Here is a 13,062-nt window from a genome sequence, read left to right on the forward strand (position 1 = left end):
TTAAAATAATGTGTTTGGACACAATTTTTAAGGATTTGGAAGAAATGAGTAATTTAGCATAAAAGTAATGCTTTAATTAACTAGAGTAGGAAAGAAATCATTCTTAGAAAATAAAAGGAATTTTATAAGGCAAAGTGAGTAATTAATGATTGTTTTAATAAGATAAAGTAAGGACAATATTATCAATTAAAGTTTATTTTATACCAAAATTGAAATTGTTGCAATAGATATGAAACTACAGAAAATATAAATATTGTAATATAAGAAGAATGTAGGAAGTATATTGTAATCTCGTCTCATGTACGAATTTATAATATATAAATTTTTGTATATTATAGGAGCTTTAGTGCTTTACCATATAATACTACCATACGTTATCTATTCTAAAATAAGTAAGATGTTGATGGAGACAGTGGAATTAAGAAAGCAAAGAGATAGAACAAAAAAAAAAAATTGTGACCTATGTGTAGAAAGAGTCGGTCTATAAGAGACCATCTAATTTTATTTAAAATTAGACATTTTTTTGTAAGATGAAGGGATTCACTTGAAGGGGTGATATGGGAAATTAGCTTGCAACAAGATTTGAACCCGTGACCTCTTGCTATTATATAATCATGCTTTACGTGTCTTCATTATTATATTTGTATCTTTTAAATGTTGAGTTTTCCTTATATGTTTGTGAGAATGGAAAAAAAATGCATATCAAGTTTGGAAACACATCAACCAGGGCAACGCTAGAAAATTCTTCTTCCGTTTCACAACACGTGAAACATAGAGAAAGTGGGGAGTTACCAAGGAATTTAGAGAGGCAAAATTGGGACCACAATAAAGTAGAGTGAAGAGGTATTGAAGTTGTAGTCGTCTCTTACTTTTTGGTGGTATATTTGCAATAAGAGTGAACTTTTTTTACCTTTTGGAGCTTGGTTTCACTTATTGTGATTATTCGAAATAAGGAAAGTGTTTCACTTATTGTGAAACGGAGGAAATATACTAAAAAGCGTGCATAAACAAGAAACTGTGACACGTGGCGCTCTCCCTAGGGAGTTTTAGTTCATGTAATCCATGTACAATAAAAAAAATAGAAATTGCGTAGTATAGGATTTGATCCCAAAACCTCAAGTACATATACTAAAGTCTTAACCACTAGACTAAGTTGTATTTAGTGTTATTATCATAAAGTATTATAATAATAAATGAAATTTTTTCTTACCCGGAGTATAGCTCGAGCCTAATAACTAGTTAGAGATCTTAGAACTCAATCACCCATAATAATAATAACTAGTCTTGTATGCACGTGATGCGTGCGAAAACAAACAAAAGTTCAATTACATAATAATATATATGAAAAATTGTTCATAAAGTTCATTGTATATTTCTCTTCTGTTTTTTAAAAATCAATAAATCAAGAATGATATAAATATTTTGTTAATTAAGGGTATAATAATTAAAAAAAATGCTAAATTTATATTTTATTATTTAAGAGTATAAAAAAATTTACCATTTTTGACGTACCCCTCCTCTTCCCTTATATAATAGAGATGATAAATCCCACAACTAACGCTAATCTGGGAACAAAAAATAAAAGTACCATATTCATCATTACATTGTTTATGGAAGAAACAAAAAGAACTACTAATACTCGTACAGAGAATTATCAGCTTTAACATTATCAAAGCTATACATGCTTTGGTTGTCATCAGTAGCGTAGCTCACTACAAAAATTTACAAAAAAATATTTTCACGTATATAGCTCAATCTGCACACAGTTGGCCTAACCTATATCATAACATTTACCCAATTTCTGCTAAATAATCGCATCTTAACCGGGTGTTATGTGCAGCAGCAGTAACAATCTATGTACAGTATTGATTTTTTTTACTGTCAAAAAGTAACAAAGAAAAAGAAAGAACAATACATAATTGAGAAGAATGAATGAGAATGAGCTAATCATGGGATTGAACATCATTAGGCTCTTCCTCGCGCTTCTCGGACTTGAGGACCGAAGAATCATGAACTTTGACGCCGCACAGTTTACAAGGGTTGAAAGATCTATGAGAACACCAGTGATCTGGGACGGTCAAGAAGTGCGTATCCATGAACTTTCTGAACCTTTTCTTATACTCATGGGGTGAGATTATTGTTGGTGAAACATTCTTGGGAACAACAAGGGATGATTTTACCCAAGTCTCAAATTGCTTGTCCCAGGTGTATTGTCTTAGATAATCTATAATCCCACACACCAATTCATGCCGTTTTCTATCAACCCCCACCAGTAGAGAATAATCCATGACTCCGATATTCTGCCATGAAAGAAAGAAAGAATGATCACAAACCATTAGATACACCAGTAAGTCCTGTTATGTTCAACTTTTCTAAGAAAGGTCACGTAAAAATCAGTTTATATCTGTAAACACCAGCAGTATAAAATCGGTTTTGATAACTGCATATAGCAAAAGACTAGAAAAATCAACAAAAAAGAACAGTTTTTATAAGTACATATAATTTCAGTTAGTCTCTAAATCATTTTTTGGAGGTGAAATAACTTCAATTCAATGATAATCAATTGAAGAGAGAGAAAGAGAGAGCGTTTGTAACTTGATCTCACAATATTTTCCCTTTTCTTTTGCCAAAGTTTACTCAATAGTATGCTCAATTCTTAATTCATTCAATTTGTTCCATGATTCTTGCAGCACTCATATTTCACGGTCTCCAAGGCAATACTTTGACCATTAATATCTTCAACTATGTATTTGTAAAAATTATGAAAATTTGATGCTTAAAAAGTACCCATCTAGATGAATGTAACAATATCTCACATATGACTATTTTTTTCTCTATATAATGATGAGAATTCGTGGTAAAAGTTTGCAACTTTAACCTCAAATTTGCAAATGTTGCATAAATTATGGAAAAGAAGAACATCCTTTGGATTTTTTTCTCTTTTCCCGCAAAAAGGGGGCTGGGCCGGGGTGACACATCACTAAAAGTACGACGAATAATATGGTACAAAGCAGATAACAGGAACTTACATTAAGAAACGTTGTGTCATTCCACACAGCCCGTTGCAGGAGTCTCTTAGCTTTCTGGCCAACATATAAAGGAGATGAATTCATGTCATTTACAAAGTTCTGGTCCAATAAAACTTCCCCATCACCATCAGCAGACGCAGTGAAACGAGCATGCAATGCACCCTTCAAATCGTACTGGCGAGTTATGTTCCTGCCGAAAGAAAGATTCTCCTGAACCATGAGATCATGTTTTGTCTCTTTGCCACTCTTGGGATTTCGAATAGTTACCTGTGAAAGAGTTTCAAGGAAGCAGAGATTAAAGATAACCATGAGCCAAACAAGGCAAAAATGTCTGTGTGTGTGTGTGTGTGTGTGTGTGGGGGGGGGGGGGGGGGGGGGGGGACAAGGATAAAAATCATGTAGAAATTTATTTATCGAAACCTGATAAATTCCAAGAATTTTTGCAAGGCAAGTTTGATTTCCAGAGTTAACAGATTCCTTCATGTGCTGGAAATAGGCAGAAGCAAACTTCATGAATGAATCAAATTCGGTCTTCTTAATTTCCTTCACAATAAGCCTTCCATCAAGTGATCTAGCAAAGACAGACTTGCTCTTGCCACCTTTGGCATCCCAAATTTTACAGCGACTAAGAGAAGAGATATAATCAAGTTCTGACGGGCAGCATCGATCCCGAAGACTCCGGAATTCATTGGGATGTATGATAACTACTGAATACTTGCCTTTCATAGGATACTTTTCAATGCCTAGAGTAACTTCATTGTAGACCCTCCCATAAGAAACCAGAGAATCCACGCGATTTAAGCCAGTAAAGCTGGAGAGATGCGATTCTGTGAAAGACATGCTTGATGAAGAATGAATAAAATCAGAATCATGAATACTGTTCAAAGGCCAAGGCTCAGAGGCAGCGCGTTTTAGGAAAGTATTTTCATCTGATGCTGGACGGATTGAAATTTCCATTAATGCCAATGCACAAGCAATGGAGCTTGAGATTTCACCATCAAAATCAGATACAATGAAGTCACCATCGCTGAGAGGCATGTGAATCCTTGAACCCTCTTCAATTATCACTTGAGATACCGTAGGCAAGAAGTCAGTAGAGTGTAGTAGTTCAAATTTCGGCAAGTGACCGAATCTAGATGGACGACCTTTGAGGAGTTCCTCCATGCACTCCTCTCGAGTTTGTCTAAATGGATGCCACCAAGGGGAGTCTACTTTCAACAAAGCAGAAGCAAGTCTTTCAGATACTTCTGCATCAGCAGAGCAACTACTATTTTCCTCATCTGCATTAATGGATACGCTTCTATCTTCCGACAGATTGTCAGACAGTGAAACATTGTCCTCTTGAGTACTCTCACCATTAATATGAAGATGAGAAGGATTATTTGCTCTATCATTTGACTCTTGAGACAATGAAACACTAGAGACTGAATCAAATGAGAGTAGCCTCTGAGTATTCTCCTCAACAATGGGCAAACTTATCAAATCTTGCTCTCCGTTTCCTAAAAGGATTCCTTCCTTTGGAGATTCCTTAACTGAAAGATTTTCTGCTTCTGCAAGCATCTCAATTTGGATCTCTACATCATTACAGTTCTCAGAAGTTCTGTCATCACCCTGTAAAATAACTTCTTTACCCTCAATTATTACATCGTGACAATTATCTTCAGCTCTTTGGATTTCAACACCCTCATTGTTCAATGACCCAGTGAGTCTTTCCACTATCTTAGTAGTATCTGCTACTGCCCCATCACTATGCTCTTTTCCTGAATCCACTTGCTCTTGCAATGCTTTATCAGCTATATTTTGTGCCACTTCACTCTCTCTTCCAGATATCTCTTCTTCCAACAGTATTTGTTTTTCCACTCTTTCTGGAGCTGTCTTTAACCCTTCAGCTTCTTCTCCGGGAGTGCCATCGTCCTTCTTTTGCCCCTGAGCCACTCCGTGAACGCCAGTCGCAACAGACTGGGGCAAGGTGGAGGAAGAAGAAAGTAGTGACTGCAACCGACGGTCCCAAACACATGCTTCAAGCAAAATTTCCCATCTTAGCCGATTCAAGCTTAGAAGCTTATAGATAGTGTCTTGAGAATCCTCATTCTTATTCTTGAAATTCTCCTGTTATTGACAAAAAGACAGCATAAATAATAAGATAACCAACTCTGCATGGGATGCACCATAGGTTGGTACGAGTGCATAAGATTCGACAGACCTGAAGTTTAACTGCACAATTATAAGTTAGTGTCTACAATCTACATCACAACTTAATCTCCCTGCACCATGATTTAATTGTCCCTAATAAATGACTCAGTGATATTGTGAGTCAAAAACTCCAAGGGGGACATAAATATGATGGGACAGAGAGAGCACTATTTCATGTGAATTCAAAAGAAAACATCAATTGACCTTTATTATTCAACATTATTATAGTATGACCAACACTGACAAGACTACTCAATGTCCAACTTCTCACTCGCAAGCAGCTCGAAAATTATGCTAAAAAGCTAAGGAAGACAAGCACGAAAAGGAAGACAGAGATACAGAGATGAAGATAAACTGCAAGAGATAAGAATTAGCAAACTAGTACATAGTTAAAGAGGTTACAGTTTCGATCAAGACAGTGATGATAGTATAAAAGCTAACCCTACAATGCGACAACTTCATAGAATTCAGAAAAGAAAATGATGATGAAGAAGACAAACCCTAACATTCACTAATATGATCCATTCTCCTGCACACTACCAGTTGAGCAGCGAGCACAGATCAGGATACATGCCATATATGAAAAATTACATACATGGAAAGAAGAAACTTACTTCAAATTCAGATCTTTCTAACTTTAACATGTCTACAATGTCAGCAAATCCTTTTGAAAACCCATTAAGAACCAGATTCCAGCCAGAGAACCGAGATTCTATTTTCTTCAAGTATTTCTCAAGTTCGTTAAAAAGCACTAGTCCTGTAGTGTAGACCTGCAAAGAATAGAGATAACAGAACTCATTAAATAGTACTGAAGGAATCATTCGACAGCTTTCCTCCGTATCAAAGAATAATCAATTAAACAAATGAATAACTCCCTCTGTCCCAAAATTATTTGCATACTTCATTTTGGCACAAAGGTTTAAAAATGTATATTTCTAATTTCTTTTCAAAGCTTCTCATGTGAATGGGTGCTTAAGCAATTGAACCTCAATAGATTATACCCAAAAACCGAGATCCTAATAAGGTAAGAATGCTAATATTTGCGAGATGGAGAGAGTATTTAGATTTAGTAAAATCCTTAAAAGAAGGGACATACAGTCCTAACTTCAGGCTGCAGCCAGTCTCTGTCAATTGAACTATTGAATTTCAATTTCTGGGATGGCACAGAAACGCCATATATCGCAACACGAGAGTACTGAAACATAGCAACCATAGATCCCAATCTGCAAGGCACGCAATATTTTAGAATTCCATACAGAATAGTGGATTATTGCATTTACAGTCAAAGAGGAACATATATAATTGAGTTCCGATCACGTCTCAAAAGGGTGTTCAATGTTAGGGCAGTCTGTAGAGATCTGTACTGAATGAGTTCATATCTAGCTTGACGCCATTAAAGCAAGCAAATTGTATCAGAGGGATAATAAGTAAGCAAAGAAATTCCTTATAGGCCAGAATTTATACCCAAAAAAGTAGAGGAAATCCTTCTGAAAGGAATGCCCACAACTTGCGAGCCTATTAAATGAAGAATAACTTGAAAAGCTAAGCTCCAAAAACTTGCCAAATGACAAGGCATCAGCAGCAGTTGATAGTAATACTCTTTTGGTTGCCTTCTCCTCATTAGGCTCACATTTACTGCAACGACTCCACATCCAAAGTTTCCCTTCTCCAGGCAAAGGCTTTTTATTTCCCAATCGTTTGACTCGTATAGTGAGCTGCTTGCTGTGATGAGCATAATAGTAAAAGTGCGCTTCAGGAGGTTGTTCACATGCCTCACATTTAAGAGCCTGCACATCCAAAAGACTCAGTATGGTTCGTCTAAAGATAAAAATAAAAAAACTATGAGCAAAATTCAGAGAGGAGAAAGAGAGAAACACACAAACACACACAAGTTTGCAGTAGTAAAGGAACCTAGAGTAGATCGAACCACATCAGCAAGATATAACATCACCAGAAACATAAAACTCAAAGCATTTACCAACAGTCCTATAATTACATCATCAAACATTTCACAACTAACCAATAGTGAACAATTACTAAAGCAATCCTGCAGATTGAATATAACCTGATTGAATAGATTGTCCCGTAAGAACTTCCCAAGAGGAACATCAAAATTCCTGTAAAATTTGATATGAGTAAAATGGCTTTGCTCACAAATAGTCCCTTTCAAAGCATTTCGGCTAGACATAAAAACCAAGATGCTCTCAGAATCCAAGACACTGCTGATTTCGTCCTTTGCTCTGATGATCTCCTCACCATCATCTGCAAGTCCTTTCACTTCCCCATCAGCTACAGAGGATGCGGAAACGAGCTGAGACTCGTTATAAAGGAACTTGTCTTCTTTGCCTTGGTTCGTTGCCTCTATTTCTAAATCCTCAGCATGCTCTTCAGTGGGTAAAAGAGGAATAGAGACTGCAGTCTGAGCTTCAGATTCCCCTCCATTCATGTCATGGTATGTGGACACGTGTTCATTAGTGGATGGGACGATAACTGAAACTTGATCCAGTCCATGAGACAATGATCTTGACGCAGTAGAAAGAGTTGTCATATTAGGCTCACAACAAACTGTAGATGGACCATCGTCTACCAACTGCATAGTGGGGGAAACTTTGTCTTCAAATCGATTGGGAGAAGCAATCTCAGCATCTTTGGCAGTAAACTCTGAGACATAATAAGAATCTTCTTCTTGAAACCCATTGGAAATCAGATTATCACCTCCATTGGAGATGAGGGTATGTACTCCATCAGCTGAAGAATCGCCTACATTAGGCTCCTCATTGAGCGGGATACTAGATTTTCCAGTAGCAAAGGAATTTCCAGGATCGTCACTCTGAGATTCTTCATTTGTACATGAGATGTCAGCTGCTTTCCCAAAGGTGATAGTGGAGAACATAGCTTTCTGATCCACAAGAAAGGAAGTTTCCAGGAAGAAATGATAAGCCATTATGACAGCACATTGTACGACACACTTGATCTTCTTCAATTCATCAGCATGTGAACCCTTCAGCAGAATCTGTTCCATTAAGAGTAAGTCATATAAAGAGTATTCAACCCTCAAACACCTAAATCAATCACAACAGTTCCAACTTGCTTCAGTTACCGCGTCATTACTTCATTTGATTAAAATGGAAGAGTAAGTCATATAAAGAGTAATTTCAACACACCTAAATCAATCACAACAGTTCCAACTTGCTTCAGTTACCGCGTCATTACTTCATTTGATTAAAATGGATGCTAAAGCACCATAATAAATTGGGAAAGCTAGATTTGCAAACATACAGAAGAATACACGGTGAGTGAAGCATTTGCACATCATGTCATCATACTCCTTCAATCCAGCCATGGTATAAAATTCTCATCATGCTTAAAGTCATAAGACCAGTGTAAAAACACATTTATTGTTACAAGAAGTAACAATTACACGCTTAATAACTGTATCTCCAGTGTTTGAATGGAAGAACAACCCACAAATATTCACCACACAGCATTTACCTATTAGCATCTTCCTCACTGAAAAGAGATAAGGTAGGGTAAAACCTCATTTGAAGGTGAGATACACGAGGCAAGGATTATATGGTTTGGCTTCCTGTAAAGGGGGCTTCCTAATTACATTATTGCTAAAATATATTCGTATACTTCATCTTATCTACTTTGGTTTGATAAACATTTCAACTCCACTTGTAGTTCAAAACTTTGTTAACCTTCCTATTTAGTTTTAAGCTTTTCTTGATTATCAGACCCTTCCTCAAACAGTTTCTTTGAGGATCTTTGAGTATCAGCTTCTCCTAATCTTAAGTGGACTATGGCATATGCCTCATTTCCAGATCTCACTATCGACAGGAATAATATTGGGTTGCATGTTGTAGCATGTCACCTTTACGATATGCCCCTGCACCTAAGGACACATCTAGACCTTTCCCTTGTTGAGAACCATCATAATAGTGGTGGAAAGAAAAGCACACAGAAAGTTGATGGTTTTAAAACCTGCCAAACACACAAAAGATTCCAAAATGACATTAAAAAGCTCCTGCATGATCATAAAATAACAAACTAGAATAGTAAAGACTCAGCCTACTCAAGCATCCCAGTCTGAGTTTCTTAATGCATTGCATGGATGTAATATATAACTATATAAGACAAAGCTTCAAAATGAACCCGAGAACAGAATCTGAAACTAGGTTATCAGAGAACCCACTCATTTCCCAGTAGCAGTAATATGCATAAACCCTGAAGACTTCTAGAAAGCTGATGAACTTCCATAATAGTATAGAAAAATTAGACTTACGGTACAGCCAAGACGTGTTGGACATCCCTCTAGAAACATCAAAGTCTTAGATGGCTTTTTTCCGCCTTCGGGAACAACAGTATGCTCCTCCACAAACTTCTCAAAATAGAGCGACTCGCAATGTCTGAGCTCCTGGCTAAATGTGACGTCACAGGACAATATGGGTGAACCCGTGCAACGAGCAACCCTTTCCAAGCGATTAAGCTTCATATCAAGGACCAGGGTGACTCCCATTTGAAGAATTTTTTCCATGACAGCACGAGATGCAGATTTCTCCACCAATATAACATTTGGCTGACATGCTTGCAAATTCTGCATTAGGTCATCCCAATTGACTTTATCCTATCAAAACAACGTGTCAGACCAAGAAGTATATCATATAAAAAGAATGAAAACGATGGGGCAAAGGTTATCCTCCAACAATCTACTTTACCTCAGAGATCATAGAATTAAATGATGACAGCCCAGATGAGCCAGATGATGAACCCAGCATCCCTTGTATTAATAACAGTCTAGCATTCGTGTACTTGGTAATCATGTGTTTGTGAGCCGCATGCTTCTTGAAGACCAAGCCTTTAATTAGTCGACTGCAGAATATATGCACATTTATATTCAAGATGATAGTAGAGGTCAACATCATCATAAAAGTTCTCTATACAATGTATACTACCCCATTATCATCTCGAAATGCATCATAGATTCATTCAATTCAAGAAATTTTACTTAAAGCTACCTTATAGAGTATGTTGCAAACTAAAATTTCAAAATCTAGACTGCTTTCACATAAGAGAAAGTCTCCCCACTTTAGGTAACAATCTGGGTGGAAATTGAGAAACAATGAAGAGCATATAACGTAGTGACATAATCTTCATGAACTGTATAGAAATACTTTAAGAACCCATGAGTCGTAAATCTTCCTCTAAACTAATAGCAGCGCAAAAAAAATTACAAAGAAAACTCAAGATAAACCATAGTACCTTTCTCCGCGAGATCCAGAAGCAATGCATTTGATCTTCACATAGCCCGACGGATCCATGGCTTTACCCTCGATGACACCAGGCTCTACAAATTTAGCAGCTTGCCATGCCAAATCAGTAACGATATCTGCCCATTTTTCTTTCGTTTCATCACAATTTTCTAAACCAAGTTTGCTAAGTAGCTGGCTCACTAAGTCCTTGAACTTTCCAATCCTCACATTTTCCCTGGCCATATCTTTTTCCTTCAATCTCGGCATTGCCCACTCTGAGCTATCGGCATCAGCAGACTCATCGTATTCATAATCATCCAAAGTGGTCATGCTATTCTCCTCAGCTTCTGGTGGATCCCAAATCTTATCTTGTTCATATAAGGTAGGAGATGGGTCATCTGTTTCATCAGAAGACTCGTCACTACTTGTACTCTCCTCTTTCTTTGCAAATTGACTGTCCGACTCAAGGTTTCTTAGTATAGATTCATTCTTGCCCTGCTTGTTTGAATCATTTATAGGCTCATTATACAACCTGTATCGGGGATCTTCTCTACTATGCCTAGCAAAATTAAATATGAAAGAAGTTATGCATCTACCATACAGGAGAAAGACAAAATAGCATGAACTCTATCTATAATATCGTTTTCACCCCTCATCCAGAACACAACATATTATAACAGTTACATCTCAAGTCCAGGAAAATCAAACATACCCATCATCATATGGGTTGACTTCTACAGAAAGCTCACCTGAAATACAGAAGCAGAAATGGGATATTAATAAATAAAAAACTTTTTTGAAAAAAAAAAAAGATCATGTCAAATATACCAATTGCAAAATCTTACTGCTATTCGAAGCAAAACTTTCACTGCTCCTCGTCAGTGATACAGTTAGACTGGGGAAGGCGGCTTCAACCGGACTTAAAGCATCCTTCTGCTCATTTACTTGTTCAGGATTCTCAGCAGGCGATGTAGAGGATCCTACTTGCTCTTCCGCATCAGGCCCCGTTAGCTTATTATCATTAGGTTCCATTTGCTCATTTGACTCGGAGCAAAACTGACACATCTACAACATTAGCCCTTGTAAATCTCAAAAAACTCTTCTGCAACCAAACTGGAGGAACACAAGAGAGCAACACTGACATCAACAAATCATCAGTATTCTTTCACCCATTACACATATCTAATTTGCACAAGCATCAACATTCCTAATACCAGAGATGTATATACAAAAAAGGGTAAAGCTCCAATGTTAAATTCGATTGATGGGGCATTCTTTCCTCTCTTCCAATCCATGCTCAATTTGGGCCAAATTAAGCATAACATCAAAACTTGGTAAAATCTCATATAAATTCCCAAGATTATGCTAATGAAGGTCAACAATATTTACACACATACCCAAAACTCATTTTAGATCATAAAAACCTGCATAATCAAAAACTGGAAATGGGTAATCAACACCTTATTTAACGATCTATCCTTCTAAACTATTAGTCAAATACATAATTAAGCAATACCAAAAAAGAAAGACTAAATCCTCTAAATTCAGATGATAATTCTTAAGATCAAGAATTCAAGATTCAACAGTCAACCACAGTACACAAAATCCCATAAACTAAGATCAAAAAAAATCCACAAATTTACACTAAAAACTTTCATAAACCCACCAAAAAAACCAAAATTCTTAAGAAATCACAATTTCCCTTCAAAAAAAAACACAAACCTTAACCACCAAAATAATTTCATATCTGGGAAGATTTCATAACACGCCATTTATAAAACACGCAAAGTAAACTAAAAACATGGTACAAACATGCTAAAATTTCACAGAAATCAATGATAAAAACTATATAAATACATAAAGTAAGAATATTAATGGAAAGACAATTAAAGCAACTCACCTAAGAAGTAACACAAAGATACCCAAGTCGTCAAACAGTCAACAGCAAAGAAATTCTGTTTTTTTTTTGTTACCCAACAAAAAAAGTTGAGAAATTTGAAGAAGTACTATAATTAACAGATGAAATCCGTGAAGAATTAAGAGAAGTTGTAAAGGAGAGAGAAAAAAAAAAAAAGAGAGGAAATTTTTGTGTTGAATTGAAGGAGAGAAGAATGGAAGGAAGCAGAAGAAGAAAGCGTCAAGTAACTGGGTCCCACACTAAGTCTTCGTCACACACCCAATTTTTAACAAAATAAAAAATCCACCGTTTTTAAATTTTCTATCTTGTTTTATAATAATAAGAAAATAAATTACAACGAAATTTTGTTGGTTTGTAAATAAAATTAATAGTTTGACCTTCATATGGGATTGCATAGAAATTGTTTTCTCCTTCAAAGAACTACTAAAAAAATTTAATTAATTGATTGTTCGGAAAGAGTATTTGTTATGGTAGATTAATACTAGTCTTACATGCACGCAATGCATGCGATAGCGTGTGGTAGTATATAAAGTGGAAAATGAAATTAATTTTTCTCTAAAAATTGATATTTAGTTTAAATGTCATATTTTCCCTCTTTTTTACATTCAAATGAAATAGTTACTTATCTTCTTTTTTTTTTATTCCTTTTTCTATTTTTTGTTGTCCCCCT

The 13,062-nt window shown here is 36.1% G+C and overlaps 1 protein-coding gene across 5 annotated transcripts; it reads right to left on the reverse strand.

The window, feature by feature from the left end:
* Positions 1–1,566: 1,566 nt before the first annotated feature.
* Positions 1,567–12,570, reverse strand: LOC104889563 (putative 1-phosphatidylinositol-3-phosphate 5-kinase FAB1D). 5 transcript variants are annotated; one of them, XM_048639895.2, is made up of 13 exons: positions 12,375–12,570; positions 11,320–11,539; positions 11,187–11,223; positions 10,485–11,033; positions 9,941–10,094; positions 9,508–9,849; positions 7,288–8,235; positions 6,687–7,009; positions 6,319–6,445; positions 5,837–5,992; positions 3,450–5,138; positions 3,030–3,296; positions 1,567–2,300 (listed from the first exon to the last, which is right to left on the reverse strand). In XM_048639895.2, the coding sequence occupies exons 2-13, from the start codon at positions 11,537–11,539 to the stop codon at positions 1,944–1,946; spliced, it is 5,169 nt and encodes a 1,722-aa protein (XP_048495852.1). In that variant the 5' UTR covers positions 12,375–12,570; the 3' UTR covers positions 1,567–1,943. The 5 variants fall into 5 exon arrangements, with proteins under 5 accessions (XP_048495852.1, XP_010673188.2, XP_010673144.2 ...); XM_010674886.4 differs by having other exon boundaries at positions 11,320–11,587; XM_010674842.4 differs by having other exon boundaries at positions 11,320–11,611.
* Between the last annotated feature and the right edge of the window lie 492 nt (positions 12,571–13,062).

This window comes from Beta vulgaris, chromosome 1 (genome assembly GCF_026745355.1).
Source record: "Beta vulgaris subsp. vulgaris cultivar EL10 chromosome 1, EL10.2, whole genome shotgun sequence".
NCBI classification, from domain to species: domain Eukaryota; kingdom Viridiplantae; phylum Streptophyta; class Magnoliopsida; order Caryophyllales; family Amaranthaceae; genus Beta; species Beta vulgaris.

Bases quoted from the DNA above. Each gene is read 5' to 3' on its own strand.
- LOC104889563 (XM_048639895.2), bottom strand. From the start codon at position 11,539: ATGTGTCAGTTTTGCTCCGAGTCAAATGAGCAAATGGAACCTAATGAT. The intron at 11,034-11,186 runs GTATGTTTGATT...TAATTTTGCTAG, and splicing joins GTCAACCCATATGATGATGG to GCATAGTAGAGAAGATCCCC. The intron at 2,301-3,029 runs GTAAGTTCCTGT...CTTTCATGGCAG, and splicing joins ATGACACAACGTTTCTTAAT to AATATCGGAGTCATGGATTA.